The sequence below is a fragment of the Castanea sativa genome, chromosome 1, assembly GCF_040712315.1.
Source record: "Castanea sativa cultivar Marrone di Chiusa Pesio chromosome 1, ASM4071231v1".
Lineage (NCBI taxonomy): Eukaryota > Viridiplantae > Streptophyta > Magnoliopsida > Fagales > Fagaceae > Castanea > Castanea sativa.
In genome coordinates, this window is record NC_134013.1 from 18,868,848 (window position 1) to 18,885,430 (window position 16,583).

General features: G+C 41.3%; 1 protein-coding gene across 1 annotated transcript; it reads left to right on the forward strand.

Moving 5' to 3' along the window:
• Window positions 1-9,431: 9,431 nt before the first annotated feature.
• On the forward strand, window positions 9,432-10,035 carry LOC142621526 (putative steroid-binding protein 3). The gene has a single exon (XM_075794803.1). It carries the CDS (start codon window positions 9,513-9,515, stop codon window positions 9,813-9,815), a length of 303 nt encoding a protein of 100 aa, XP_075650918.1. The 5' UTR covers window positions 9,432-9,512; the 3' UTR covers window positions 9,816-10,035.
• The last annotated feature ends 6,548 nt before the right edge of the window (window positions 10,036-16,583 follow it).

Here is a 16,583-nt window from a genome sequence, read left to right on the forward strand (position 1 = left end):
TGAAAGTTTTCAATAACAAATAGTTAAAGGGAAAACAAAATAAATAAGTATAATTCCACCATGCAAACCACTATGACTTCAAAACAACCCACATAACTTAATTTAGATATTAAATAATGTCACAGCTAGACAACTCACATGATGGTTAAACCTTTGTAATCTGACATATTGCTTTCAGTAGGATGTAAGGTCCGAAGACCATTCCTTACAAAAATTTGTTTAACACTTAAAAATGAGGAACTTGAGATCCAAATTAATGAATGGTGAGATAATGATTTTCATAAAACGTGTAATAAGAATAAGAACTATGACAAGATATTAAGAACAAGCGACAAGGCTCAGGGTCCGAGGACTATACTTAACCAAGTTTCGTTTCGATTCTTAAGAATAGTAACTTCAAATGTTAATTTCCCCTAAAGTAGTGAGGTCCGAGGACCCAAAGATAACTAAGGTTCTGTTTAACAAATGATAAGATATCAATTTCCACAAGGTTTGTGGTTCGAGGACTACACTTAACCAAGTTTCTGTTTGATTCTTAAGAATAGTAACTTCAAGTGTTAATTTTCCCAAAGTAGGAGGTCTGAGGACCTGGCATAACTAAGGTTCTGTTTGACAAATGATAAGATATCAATTTCCACAAGGTTTGTGGTCCGAGGACTACACTTAACCAAGTTTCTGTTTGATTCTTAAGAATAGTAACTTCAAATGTTAATTTCCCAAAAGTAGGAGGTCTGAGGACCCGGCATAACTAAGGTTCTGTTTAACAAATGATAAGATATCAATTTCCACAAGGTTTGTGGTCCGAGGACTACACTTAACCAAGTTTCTGTTTGATTCTTAAGAATAGTAACTTCAAATGTTAATTTCCCCAAAGTAGGAGGTCTGAGGACCCGGCATAACTAAGTGTTCTGCTTTTAACAAATGATAAGATATCAATTTCCACAAGGTTTGTGGTCCGAGGACTACACTTAACCAAGTTTCTGTTTGATTCTTAAGAATAGTAACTTCAAATGTTAATTTCCCCAAAGTAGGAAGTCCGAGGACCCGGCATAACTAAGGCTCTGTTTAACAAATGATAAGATATCAATTTTCACAAGGTTTGTGGTCCGAGGACTACACTTAACCAAGTTTCTGTTTGATTCTTAAGAATAGTAACTTCAAATGTTAATTTCCCCAAAGTAGGAGGTCCGAGGACCTGGCATAACTAAGGTTCTGTTTAACAAATGATAAGATATCAATTTCCACAAGGTTTGTGGTCCGAGGACTACACTTAACCAAGTTTCTGTTTGATTCTCAAGAACGGTAACTGCAAACGCCAGAGGTACTTATAACTTTGAAATGTTAACCAACAAAAGCACGTTTTATTAATAATAATACCTTCTAAGGTTATTTACATTCCATGAGCGTGGTACAATTCTTTCATCTAGGTCTGCTAGTCGATACGACCCTATGCCTGCTACTGAAACAATGCGATAGAGGCCTTCCCAGTTTGGTCCTAACTTACCCCAAGCTGGGTTCTTAGAAGTGCCCACAACTTTTCTTAGTACAAGATCACCAGGCGCAAGCGGCCTTAGCTTCACGTGAGCATCATATCCCCGTTTTAGCTTCTGTTGGTAATAAGCCATTTGGACCATAGCTGCCTCGCGTCGTTCCTCAATTAAATCAAGACCTTTCTCCAGGAGTCCATCGTTATTTTTCGGGCTAAAAGAACTCGTCTTGAGAGTGGGAAAACCAGATTCTAGAGGTATCACTGCCTCGGCTCCATAAGTCATAGAGAATGGCGTTTCTCCCGTGGACCTGCGCGGTATGGTCCGATACGCCCACAAAACATATGGGAGGTCTTCTACCCATCTGCCTTTCGCATCGTCTAACCTTTTCTTGAGCCCACTGACTATGACCTTGTTAACGGCCTCGGCTTGCCCATTTCCCTGAGGATAAGCTAGGGTGGAGTATCTATTTATGATGCCCATATCACCACAATACTTCTTAAAAGCCTTACAGTCGAACTGAACGCCATTGTCTGAGACGAGTGTGTGTGGTATACCGAATCTAGTGACGATGTTTTTCCAGACAAACTTCTTGGAGTCAACGTCTCTGATATTTGCTAAGGGTTCGGCCTCAACCCATTTAGTGAAATAGTCTGTCCCCACGAGAAGCCATCTTTTGTTTCCTGCAGCTCTCGAAAATGGCCCCACTATGTCCAATCCCCACTGCGCAAAAGGCCAAGGACCGGAGAGAGGGTCGAGAACCCCTCCAAAGCGTTGATGAATATTAGGGGCGAACCTCGGCATTGATCACATTTTCTCGGCATAGTCCCGAGCCTCTCTCTCGCATATTGGGCCACCAATAACCCTGAGTCAGGGCCCTATGGGCTAAGGACCTTCCCCCAGTGTGGCTTCCACAAATCCCTTCATGCAGTTCCTCCAAAAGTGCTTCCGTTGATTCAGGGTGCACACACAACAAGTACGGTCCTGAGAAGGATCGTTTGTACAGTTTCTAGTCCTCGGACAATAAAAAACGTGGCGCCTTTCGACGTATCTTATCTGCTTCAGACTTGTCTTCAGGAAGGATATCATTCCTAAGAAAAGATATGACCGGGTCAATCCAACTAGGTCCAGGCCTTATTAGATGGATGCGGGCCGCCTTGGCGGGGGTAAGAGTTGGCTCTAGCAAACCCTCCACAAGGATAATCCTGGGCAAACCCTGAGCCGAGGACGTTGCTAACGTAGCCAAAGAATCGGCATGGGTGTTTCCACTTCTAAAGATGTGAGCTAAGACGAAGGAGTCAAATTCTGCCTGCTGACGCTTGACCTGGGCCAAGTATTCTTGCATTCTTGGGTCCCTAGCCTCTATGGTCCCCGTGACCTGGCCGACCACTAACTGAGAGTCCGAGAACGCATGGACTTCCCTTCCACCCATCTTATGTAACATGTTCATGTCCACCAAGACTGCTTCATACTTGGCTTCATTATTAGTAGCCGAGAATGACAGCCTTAGAGATTTTTCGAAGATAATTCCCTTAGGGGATATCAGAACAAGTCCGACACCAGACCCTCTCTGATTAGCTGCCCCATCCACATACATTTTCCAAGTCGAAGGCACTGCGACTGTGATCACACCAACTGATTTTCCATCCATGTGGGCTTCTTTTAGAGTTTCTTCTAGCAATGGTTCGCAAACTCGCCACCAAGCCGGCCGAGGACCTCGGCCCTTCACCGAGGTGCGAGGCTTGTATTTAACGTCAAAAGCTCCTAAAATGGTTCCCTACTTTGCCACCCTACTGCAGGTAATCGGCGCCGCGTAACACCGCCTTGAGAGGCAATCGGGTCGAACCACTACAAGGTGAGACCGGAAATAATGAGGAAGCTTGCGCGTGGCGTGAACTATGGCCGAAGCGCTTTCTCCAAGAGCGTATAGCGCACCTCGCCTCATTCAAAGACTTACTAACGTAGTAGAACCGGTCTTTGCACCCCGCTTTCATTCCTTATAAGGACCAGCCGACCGCGTGGACGGCCACCGCCAGATAAGCAAACAAGACCTCGTCCGCCTCGGGCGAGACAAGATGGGTGGCCGAGAAAGATATTGCTTAAGCCGCTCGGAAAGCTAACACGCAAATTCTCGGTCCATTGAAACCCTTTCCATTTATTCAACAATTGGAAGAAAGGACGGCATCGGTTAGCTAACCGAGAGATAAACCTATTCAATGCAGCAATCATTCCGGTCAATTTCTGGATCTCGTTTGGGTTCCAAGGCGGCTGCAAATCCTGAATAGCCTTCGAACCTCGCGCCGGGTTCACCTCTATGCCTCTCGTGAGTAATCATGTATCCCAAAAACTTCTCCGACCCCACGCCAAAAGAGCACTTTCGAGGCGTTAAGGCGCAAACTTGTACTTTCTTAGCACCTCGGAAGGTGTTGGCTAGATCTTTGACGTGTGAAGGTATTGTTTTGCTCTTCACCACCATATCATCTACATACACCTCAATGGTCTTCCCTAGTTGCCGTTCAAACATTCTAGTCATCATTCTTTGGTAGGTAGCCCCGCATTCTTCAAACCGAATGGCATGACCTTATAAAGTGGTAGTTCCCCGTTGGAGTAATGAAAGCAAGCTTTCTCCCGATCCTCCAATGCTAGTGGAATCCGATGGTAACCCCGGAAGGCGTCCAAAAAACTCATTCGAGGATGTCCGACAGCTGGCATCCACCGCCTGATCAATACGCGGCATTGGGAACGAATCCTTGGGGCAGGCCTTGTTCAAATCCGTGAAGTCCACACATACTCTCCACGTTCCATTCTTCTTTTAACCACAACCGTATGCGCCAACCATTCGGGGTAGAAAACTTCTTTAATAGCCCCCCCTCTTGAGTTTCGAGCACCTCTTTCTTTACAGCCTCGGCATGCTCTTTGGAAGAACGCCGAGGTGGTCGCCTTCTCGGCACAATGGCAAAGTGGTTGACATTCAAACGATGACAAATGAAGTTCGGATCTACGCCTGGAGCCTCATAAGGGTCCCACGCAAAAACATCAATATTGTCCTTCAAAAATTCCAACAACTCCATCTTCTCTTGGTGTGGCAAACGTATGCCGACTTGGAAGAACCTCTTTGATCATCGGCTATCGAAACTTCTCTAACTCCTCACAACGAGCCTCCTCTCCCCGTCACCATTCCAGTGCATCAGAGCTATTAACCGCTATAAGTCTTCGGTGATCGAGCCAAAGACTCGGCTTCCGTCCGGTGCAAAGACTCCGGCGCTCGATATGCATTGCCCGGCCACCGATCGTGGCGCCGAAGACCTCTTCAACACATTCCCTCGAGGGGAACTTAACCTTAACATGCAAGGTAGAGGAGACAACAAGAGCGTGCGCCCATGGCCTCGGCGAGGATGGCCGTATACGGGGAGTACGCGTCAACTACAATGAAATCCACCTCAACCGTTTCGAGCCGGATTGAACGGCAACGGATTCGTCCCTTCGCACAACGGCTCTCCCTTCGAAGCTTATAAGTGGCGAGTCATAAGGAGTAAGATCTTCCTACCTTCAATCTTAACCCCATAAATAGATCGTGGTACATGATATCCGTACCGCCGCCCCGATCTATCATCACCCTCCTCACATCATAGTTCCCTATCCTAAGCGTAACTACAAGAGCATCGTCATGGGGTTGGATAGTCCCTACCTTATCCTCCTCGAAAAATCCCAAGACGGCAAATTTAGCTTCAACCTCTGCTCCGCAGCCCCGACTCCTCGCCCGAGGATGTGAAACCGGCCATCACCCCGGCGGGACCCGAGCCGGCTCCGCTGTGTGCAGCAAAATAACATTAATTGTTCCTAACGCCGCCGAGATGAATTATTCCCTCCGATTGTTCGAGCGATTGACCGCCCCGCCCGCTAGGTTGGCATAAGTGCGGCCGCCTTTCCTTCATCGACAAGCCGCTCCAAGTGGTTCCAAAGGGTCCGACAATTCTCGGTAGTGTGGCCCACATCCCGATGGTATTGGCAAAAGAGGTTCGATTCCTCTTTGTGGGATCTCCGCCATCTTGCTAGGCCACCCGAAGAAGGGCTCCTTACGAACTTTCTCCAAGAATCGATGTACCGGTTCTCGAATACGTGTTCATGGCCCGAGGTGCCGCCGAGCCGATCGCCCAACGTAATCTCTCCCTCGGCTTGTTATTGTGGTACCTATCCGACCCGAAATCCCTTCTCTCCCCGCAGATAACCTTCTCCTTACCCTTTCCTTGTCGTTGGTCTTCCTCCACTCTCTTGTACTCGTCAATACAACCCTACGAGGCGACGTACGCCGCGGACGGGCTTTTTAGTCAAAGACTTTCTCAGTCGTGATCGCAGGAAGACCTACCTTAAAGGTATTGAGCGCCACCTCATCAAAGTCGCCATCTATTTCATTAAACATCTCCCAGTAACGGTCGGAGTATGCTTTCAACGTCTCCCCTTCCCTCATGGTCATGGATAACAGCGAGTCCAATGGCCGAGGTACTCTGCTACACGTAATGAACCGCGAAGCGAATGCTCTAGTAACCTCTCCAAACGAACCTATAGACCCCGATTTAAGGCCGTTGAACCACCTCATAGCAACAGGTCCCAAGCTAGAGGGGAAAACTTTACACATCAAGGGCTCGTTGTGAGAGTGCACCGCCATCCTCTGGTTAAAGTGACTCACGTGCTCCACCGGATCAGTCCGGCCATTGTAGATGGTAAATGTGGGTTAAGTAAACCTCCTGGGAAGCCTCCCTTTCTCAATCCTCCGTGAAAACGGAGATTTGGAGAGTTGGTGCAACGCCCGACTCATAGCATCGTTCCCTAAGCCCCTAGAAGGAAGCTTCTTACGTCTGCGAGCTGGCTGGTCGTCCTCCTCACTAGAGGACATTACACTGGTGGGTGAGCATGACCTTGAGCTGTAGCTACCTCCCCGTACCTCCTCTGAGGAAGGATTAGATGAGGACGGTGAAGACCTGCGTCTGGCGCGGCGTAACTTTCTCTTCAAACGATTAATCTCCTTCTGCATGGCTTTAGCACCATCCCCATGGGTGGTGCTACCCCCACCATGAGTATGGCTAGCCCCGGGGTATTCTGTATGGACACTTCCTTCACGATTCCTTCGACGCTCAAGACGCTCGAAAAGATCCTCCGGTTGTGATCCCTGTGACTCCGCATGGTGAGAACCCAGGCCTACCATAGTATCCCAACTCCTTCTAGACTAGATTCCCACAGACGGCGCCAATTGTAAGTGCACAATTGCACCTGGACCCAAAGACAACTTCGGGCTCAGGCCCAATGAGCCTTAGACAAAAAAATTTGTAGAGCGTGGGCTTGAAACCTAGATTAGAAGTGCTGAGAACTTGATAACGGACTAAGAGTTACAAACACATGTAAATAACAAAAGATAATTGTAAATTAGGCCTCCTTGGACGTAAGCCGAGGACTACTTCTGTATTATTTCTATTTCTTACTTAAACGTTACAATTCTTAGTTTCTTTCTTTGTTTGCGATCCCCCTACTCTTTGGCCTTCACCCCCCTTAAATACTTCCTCCCCTAATACCTTTTGGACAATGACTAGAAGTTTGAGCCCTACTGCTCAGGAGTCACTTCCCCATTAATGCGGCCAGGGAGGTAGGTGCAAAGCCTTTAATGCGGAGGTGGCAGCATTTGCCCTTGATATTTTCCTTAACACTGGCACATCTAGAAGGTTTAGGGTGTCCCCCTTTAACCATTAGTCTTTCCAGAGTTGTGCCTTGACTTTCATAATGAAGTCTTGGGCTCTCTTGGATCTATTCGAGGAGAAGCTCGCCCGCCGTACCCTCGCATCTCTGAGAGTACGGGCCAATTCGTAGAGCTTTAACCCCGGGAGTGTGCGCTCTCCATGCTACAGTCCAAAGGCCCATATGCCCATTTGGGTCCTTTTACTCCCCACAAGCTCATGTAAAAATTCCGTCTATTTTACACAAAAAACCTACTTTTAAGATTTTACACATTTATTTTTACAAATCACCCACATCAGTTCATTTATTCTACTACATCTATTAATTAAATAATCAATTTTCTCACCATTTTTTATTATTTATCTCAACTACCTAATCTTATACGCGCGCACTCTCTTCTCCTTCTGTTCATTTCTGATTCATCTCTCTCTCTCTCTCTCTCTCTCTCTCTCTCTCTCTCCATTTCAAATCAACCCTCCCTCTCGATCAACTCTCCGATCCACGAGCTCCGTCCTCTGTTTCTCAATCTGACCGAGCTCCGATCCTCTGTTTCTCGACCCGATCCAGCTCCGTCCTCTGTTTCTCGATCCGATCCAGCTCCGTCCTCTATTTCTCAATCTGACCGAGCTCCGTCCTCTGTTTCTCAATCTAACTGAGCTCCGTCCTCTGTTTCTCGATCTAATCCAGATCCAATCCGATCCGAGCTCCGTCCTTTGTTTCTCAATCTAACCGAGCTCCGATCCGATCCGAGCTCCGTCCTCTGTTTCTGGGTTGAGGCAAAGCGGGTTTTCTGGGTTTCCTTTGAATTTGGTTTCTGTTTTTGTTTATTTTGGGTTGATTTTTTTGTTGATTTTAGTTTAATTTTCTGTTAATTTTTGGGTCAATTTTGTGTTATAAGGTGTTGTGATTGGCTGTGGTGGTGATGGTGGGTGTTGCTAGGTTGCGGAGGTGGGTGGTGCTATTGCGGTGGTGGGTGGTGTTGTTGTGGTGGTGGTTGGACAATGGTCGATGCTCGGTGGTTGATGGGTTTTGTCCCGTTCAGAGGGAGAGGGAGAGGGAGAGAGAGAAGTCAGATGGAGAAAGAAGAGAAGTGAGAGGTGAGAGGTGAGAAAAAAAAATATAAAATAATATTTTACACCGCTACAGTAAAAGCATCCACATCAGTGGGTGGATAATCATGTATAATGCAAAATTTTTTCAATTTTACACATTTTGAGCTACATCAGTGGAGCTAAAACTGGGTAAAATAGTGTAAAACCATCCCTGAGCTACAGTACCGTGTATATTTACACGGTTACTGTAGCTCGTTTATACAATATTTTATCATTTCTTCTTCGCTCCGTTTTTTCTCTCTCTGATCCGTTTTCAACAGCCTCATTCTCTCATCTTTTTCTCAACACAGAATATACAGAGATATACTTTGCTAAAAAAAAAAAAAAACACAGACATACACAAACAAACACGGATCAGTGCTTGACTGGTCGGAGCTCATGGGTCTTGCCGTGGATCGGAGCTTGCGGACGCTGGATCGGAGCTGGCGGATCGCGATCGGAGCTGGCGGATCGGCGATTGGAGCTCGCAGATCGGCGATCGGAGCTCGCAGATCGCGATCGGAGCTCGTAGATCGCCGATCGAAGCTTGCAGATCGCCGATCGAAGCTCGCAGATCGCGATTGGAGCTCGCGGATGGTGATCTGAGCTCGCCAATCGGACTCGCGGATGGTGATCTGAGCTGGTGATCGGAGAGGTAGTTGATGGAGAGGGAGAGGGAGAGTCTGAGAGATGGGTTTAGAGAGAGAGAGCAAAAGTGAGAAATGAGCTGGGAAAGAGAGAGAGCGGTAATTTAAGAGGTAGTTGGGGGAAAATAATAAAATATTAAAGAAAATTAATTATTAAATTAAAAAGGGTGGTAGGATAGATGAACTGATGTGGAAGTTTTGTAAAATTAAATGTGTAAAATAGAAAAAGTGGGTTTTTAGTGTAAAAATGAATGTGTAAAATGAAAGAGCTGGTGTGGATGCTCTAACCGTGTATATTTACACGGTACTATAGCAATTTGAACGAAAATATAAAATATACACACTTTTACACTAACTGATGTGGGCTATTTTTTATCAAAAATATATAAATTTGACCACTTCTTTTATTATACACACTTATACACTAACTTATGCAATTGCTCTAAATAGACCCTTTTCCACTCACACTCACCGTTCCACTCCCAATATCTAATATCTTTCTTTATAGTCTGTGCCACTCATAACAGTCTCTCAGAAAATCTAAACTCAATCGCAGAGCAATGGATTTGACACCCCAACAGCTCTCCCAATACAATGGTACGGACGCATCAAAGCCCCTCTACGTGGCTGTGAAGGGTCGCATATTCGATGTCACGAACGGCAAGTCGTTCTACGGCCCCGGAGGTCCCTACGCCATGTTCGCCGGCAAAGACGCCAGCAGAGCTCTGGCCAAGATGAGCAAGAACGACGAGGACGTGACACCCTCTCTCGATGGCCTCTCCGACAAGGAGATCGGAGTCCTCAACGACTGGGAGAAGAAGTTCGAAGCTAAGTACCCCGTTGTTGGTCGCGTAGTTTCTTGAATCCTATCCCGGAGCTTGTTTATATGCTTTATATATGAAATGGGTGTCTATGTTTGTATTGGTAATGCTATTTTGGGGGCTAATACGCTTCTGGGTATTTGTGATTTCGTGGGAACATGAGGATTTCATACACTGTTAATTAAGGATGTTGTTGTGTTACTGTTGGAGGGTTTGTGTATGATTAGTTTGGGTCAAATAATAAACTTTGGTTGTGTGAAAATTGGGTATTCTGCCATCTATCTTTGATTACTTTGGTAACATTAAGGATGTTCATGCAATGCACCAAGAACCTTGTAGCTCAACTAGCATTACTGGTGTTCCCAACAAGACATTCAGGGTTCAAACAAATATCCCCTCTAATGAAACTTACTTGTTGACCTCATTCCCGTTTCACATATAGGTGTGACAAATTCTGTATACATGCGTATGTTACGTGTGTACATACCACATGCACAATCATATAATTGCTTATGTGGTACTCTCATGAGGTGAAATTGAAGCTGTAATGCCATATATCTGTATTACACTCCATCAATTTGTTCATCATTTGATACATAGGGATGCGGAGTATTTCATTTATTCTTTCATTTCATTCTTTGGAGAAATCATCTTAATCATAAAAGTGCGGTCATCTGCAACCTGTAATCAAAGAGTTGTTTCTCTGAGTTAATTCTTCCAACTCTAAATTTTCTTAAAATTTGGCATCTATGTTTGATAACTTGGTAAATATTTTGAAATATGTGGCCCACATAGGATTTATTTTAATTAATAATTTTCTCATTAGAATGCTTGAACAATCAGGACTAGAGGTATGCCTTTAATTCTTTTGTTGTCTTACAAATATGAGTTGTTGCACATTAGTTATTTGGTTTGCGTCTGGTGTTCTAAGAAGGAACAGGACATTGTGAATTGTATGTGTCTTTTTACGTCTGTAAAATATTCACTGGCAAAGATTTTACAGATAAAGCATGACTGACATGATGATCTAGATGATATATTGCTCCAACTTAATTGACATTTGGAATCATTGGGTAAATGATTCCCTGCTGTGTTCATCTCACTACTTCTGACTCTCCCTTGGCAGAATTTTCTCTAATCTTTTCTTCATGAATGAGGATAAATTGACAAAGGAGAAGTTGTTTGGTAACTCTTAACTGCCACTTTTGTTAGTTTGTGATCTTGACTCCTAAATTTATATATAATGTGCCTTATAAATCCTTTTCTTTCCTTCTCTCTTTTGCTTTTTTGGGTTTTTTTTCCCTTTTGAGTATATATACTGAATTAGTCAATTGTAGATCTTAGCTTGTTGAGCTGATAGTATAATGCCAATGTACTTATTTCAAATTTTTTATTAATTTTTTTTTATTACCTATCAATATATATATATACTGAATTAGTCTGGGGAAAATACCCTTTCTCAATCATGTGACACTAAGATGCTGCAGCTTTAGGATTATTATAACTTATAAGAGAACACTATAAAAGCAATTGTAAAATAAAGAGAAAAGAATTATCAAATGCTAAGTTGCCAGGATTTAGGGCATCCTTTGCTTAAAATGTGGTGCTTTCACAAAGGTCAGAAGGAACCAAAATAGGTCAATGTATGTTGTGTTTGTGGGCTCTGTAATTTATGCATTGTTGCAGCAAAACTGGAGAAACCTGTGTTTCGTGAGCCTGCAGTTTGAGTAGCAGTAGAAAGTAGATGAAGTTATAGTCATTGAGTAAAATAAATTTTCATAGAGATATATCTATAGACAAGGTTTATTCGTTAACATCTCATTTGTACATCTGGTTAGTCAAGAAAAAATTGATTACAGGTTTAAGTGGTTATCCTGAAAGGGTGGATATGGTCTTTGTGGAATGGTTGATTATTTGGTTGCTTTGCATACTCAGTCACAACCATAGGGGTGCAGGAGAGAGGTCTTCTAATATCTTTGTGGTGTGTAGGGACCCAGTACTTGTAGGGTGTAGCATCTTGGATTGATTTACTATAATGAAAACAGTAAGGAGTTGTATTGTTAGTCTTTCTTTTTTCATTTTTAATTACATGTATACCTGCGTGTATGTGAATTTGTTTGTTCTTTTTGGAAGATATATGTATATATGCCTATAACGAATTACTTAGTTTTACACTAAAAGTTAGGGGCGGCTCAACCATTAGGCCATTTAGGCAATGGCCTAAGGCCCCCTAAAATATAATTATAGAATATATTTATAAATCTATAAATAATCTAAAACCAAAGATGTTTGACTTTTTGTTGACCTCTTTGTATAATGACACATCAGCTTTGTAGCTCTCACAATTTTCCACATCAGCAAACTCTTTTGTATAAAATTTTTAAGTTTTGCTTTCTTTCCTGTTAACCCCCGATTATTTTTTCTTTCCCACATTATTCTCTCTCACTTCCTCATAGAAGAGTCCCCTCTCCTTTATGGCTTTATCTCAGTCATATTTTCTGTTCTCAGAGGTCTTTCTCTCTCTTATTTTTTAGTCTAATCTTCAAAATTGTATCTCTCACTTCTTCAGCCAGATCCATCTTTCCCTCGAAGAACAGCCTATTTGTCCCGCATCCGGGTAAAGAATATTTATCCCCAGTCCTCAGCAATTCAAGCTCCAGCCATCTCGTCCTGCTTTGTTGACAGCCCTAGGTACTCTGTCCCAGGCTCCCAGCCCAGCCCAAGATGCCCTAAAATTTCATTGATTCACATATGGCCATCTCAACATAGCCCAGCCGCCCTTGGTGCAGGCCAAATGCAGCAATATTTTGGTATCTTTGGTTGTATTTCGCAGTCCATATATTTTCTCTAGATTAGGAAATATTGTAGAAAACCTAGGTATAAATTAAAAAAATCGAGTTGGTGCTTCTGTGGTATGTAAGGTTTTGAACATTCCAAGTTGTAATTTTGTTGATTGTTGCCTTTTTACTTCCTAATCAATTTATTATATGTTAGTGTTGCACTAATTGTTTTTCACATGAATAAATTGTTTCTTGGACGAAATCCTGTGTATTACTGTAATAACACCTCCATTAAGGATGTAGATTTGGATTTTTGTAAGATTGTGGCATGTTTTATTCTTAGTTCAAAGCCAGTGTATTGTTATAATAGTGTCTATGTGATATTGTGATTAAGATGACTAATATTTTGGTAATTGATAATACTCAAAGCTAATTTGTGTTATGTTTCCAGGATTATATTCATTATAGGTCTATGCTGATTTCTTTAAGTTTTAATTTTGCTTATATAGAACTGTTAATATTTAGATGTATGTGTGTGGTTATCTTTAGAATAATTAGTAGATTATGGCTTTGGGAATATACTTTTTGACCTAAGTAATTTATAAATCGTGGGGCCTCGAAGCTTATTTCGTCATAGTTTGCCATAAATCCATTGATTATGTATGATCTATTATCTATCTCTTTAAAAGAAAATGTCTGTGAAAGGGGTTTGTTGACCCTATTTGATGCTTTTTCAATGGGTATCATGACAAAGTTATTACAACCTGCTTGTCTCCCTACTTGTGCGCATTGCTGCTGTGTGCTGCTATACTAAAGGCTGGTGCTGCTGTTTGTGCATTGTTGCTGTTGTTGTACATGCTTATATGCACTATGCTTCTGTTGTACTTGGTGTTAGCTGTATGGTGATACTTGGTAGCTATCAGCATTGTACTAGGAATTGATATAGATTCCTAGGATGTTTTGGCAGTTATTGGCAGGTCACATTCAGTTATAGATGACCTGGCTAATTAGGCATGTGCTCAACGTATTATAGAGCATGTGATAGATAAGGGTTAGCTAATCAATTCAGCTGCAGCTTTAGTTTATAAGGCTGCAATGATTTTAAGGAAACAATATCAGAAGAATAAAAATCTGAGTTCTCTCTTTTTTTTTCCTCTAATCCCTACCCCCAATATTCTTAGGAGGCCCAGTTGTCTCGAATCAACCATTACAATTCACAATTGCCTGGTTGGTTTTTACCTTCTCCCTGTTTGGTTCATTGGTGGGCAGAGCCAAAATATATTCACTATTCAAATGTGGTCCAAAGCCTCCGGGTGTTATCAAGTATCAAGTCATGATGTTTTTAAATAAACACATTCACATTGGTTAGGTCCAATAGTGTGACAAAACATTACAGGATCTCCTTACCAACTCTTTTCAAAGCCAATGAGTCCTCTTGTAGTTGTGGGACTGGAAGACAAGCACATTAAAGCACATAAATTTTTTTATTGGCAACTTATTAAGTATTATTAGCTACTTTTCTGCTCTTAGGACTTGTAACATATGTATTCCTAAAGTAAAACCCGTGACCTAGTTCCGATCATCACCTCCAATGATAATCTCTCTTTTCTTTAGTAAGCAATTCACAAACTCCATGGACAAGAATCTATGAGCTCATCTACCACTGGTTTCTCATGAGGGACAAAGGTGTCATTTGAATCAAGAGCAATGTTACTAACAACATTTTTTACAACAGTTAACTTGACAATTTTTTACTGGTTTCTATTAGTTATAATAATATCATTTTTATACCTACCACTCAACAACATGGCACGCTAGCAATTCTCAATTTTTTGTTGGGAAATTGCCTTAAATTTCAATTATGACTTGAAAAATTAATTTGGGTTTTTTTGGTGTGGGAAGAAAGATTATTCCTTAGTGTGGAATTATTCCTCATTAAAGAATTAATGAATTTCTTATCCAAGAAGAAAAAGGAAAAGAGTCTTAAAATAGAAAATGCTACAAAGAATTTGATGGCTTTGACCCTAGGGTTCTCCTTATAGGGAGAGGAAATATAGAGTGTGAAATCAAAAGAGAAAAAAGAGAGTTTCGCTGAGGTAGTGCAATGAGAGAGACAACAAGGTTTGGGTTTTGTTGACAATTACTTTTTTTTTTTTTTGGTAAAGCACACAAATCAAAGAGAATTTGTGAAGCTTTGTTTGATGTTGCAAAGTGCCAGAGAAAGAGAAAGAAGAACCACATAGAGAAAGCTTTGTTTGATGTTGCAAAGTGCCAGAGAAAGAGAAAGAAGAACCACATAGAGAAAGAGAGAGAGAGTTGTGCGTGAAGAAGAGAGGAGAGAGGAGAGAGCAAAGTGTTGCTGCCTTTTAGATAAATAATTAGTGTGTGTGAGAGAGTAAAGAAAATAAAGAGATTTTTTTTAGCTATGAGACATACATAAGAAGAATTATTACTGTATTAATTTGGTGGGTCTCAAGTTAGGCATAAACTTGAGAATATTGTAATTGATTTCATAATAGTAACTTTCTCAACAAAAAAAAAAAAAGATTTGATAAAAGTAAAAGTATACAGGGTCAAACCCGTAGTTTTGAGTTTTCCCTTCAAGGAGAAAGGGTTTTTCACTTAAATATTTGTGTTTTACTTTGTGGTTGCTATTTTAGATTGATAATTTTGGTGATAATATAATTTGGGACCCAACATTTTTTGTTTATAGACTTTCTCTTTCTCTCTATTCAAAGGACCATTGGCTGAATGATATCTCATTATGCTACTGCCACACTTGTGTGTCCTTTCGAACTAACATCTACATAAACATTCGATGGCTTCAACTATCCCAAGTCCCACTCAGTCTTCCCTCATGCAATGGAAAGCTAGATCAACATACCTGTTCGTTCCACATCACAATCATGTCCTTTGCAATATCCATTCGTTCAGTTCCTATAATGGAGGGGTCTCAACCCTTCATTGTGTGAAGGACCAAATGGAATTAACGTGCATCTCATATGGCCCCAGTTTTGTCCTAAATGATCCCAATTGGACGCTAGACACAAATTGATTTTTTTTTCCCCATTAATCAAGTAGTGTTGTTCATAAATAGTGAAGTTTGATTCCATTCAAAAATAGTATATTTTTCCCATAATGAGTTATAATCTCATATAGTACGAAGTGAAGAAATAGAAATGATAGCGGAATAGGAAAAAGTAAATTCTATGTGCAAGTGACAGAGAAATAGAATATGAAAATTGTGGGTTTCAGTTAGCTCAACCGGTAAAGTCTCTGATGGTTGAATAAGAGATTTGGTGTTCAATTTCCGCCTACACCAAAAAACAGATTGGTACCTTGGTCTAATAATAAAAACTTATTATCAGGAGCAGAAGTCATAAGTTGAAAAATTGAAACTTTCTTAAAAAAAAAAAAGAATATGAAAATGATGAAATAAAAGGAATCTAAAAAAATGGCTATTTGATTTTAGTAAATGAAAAAATAAAGGACATTTGATTTAACATTCTCATATTTACTCTTTTTTATCCTATAATCAATTCTACAGGTGAAACAAAATGAAATATCTGATGATTTCCTTATCTACGGAAAACTATAAAATTCGAAGTCATTATAAATCATAAAAAGAAAGAAAATTCAAAGTCATTATAGCTGGTAAGAGCGGGTTATAATAAAATTGCTATGTTCTCTTTTAAAAAAATTCCCATGCAAAAAATAAGGCCAATGAAGAAAATCGAAAACATGCAATGAGCACCTATTATATATTTCTTATCAACCTAATTGAAAAATGTGTGCAAAGATATTCTGTTTAAAAGGGGGGACAAAGGAACAATATCTAAAGAAACGGTTAGGCAACCCTTCCCTGATGTCATTCCCTTATTATTATAACAATGGTTTCGATAATTATTCAATGAACTCAATTATAATAACTGATATTATTGTTAGTTTGAACTTTGAAGTACTATCAAGTATCAATTCAATTATTTAGCAGAATAAAGATCGTAGTTGAGCCCTGCCTCAGTCCCTATCA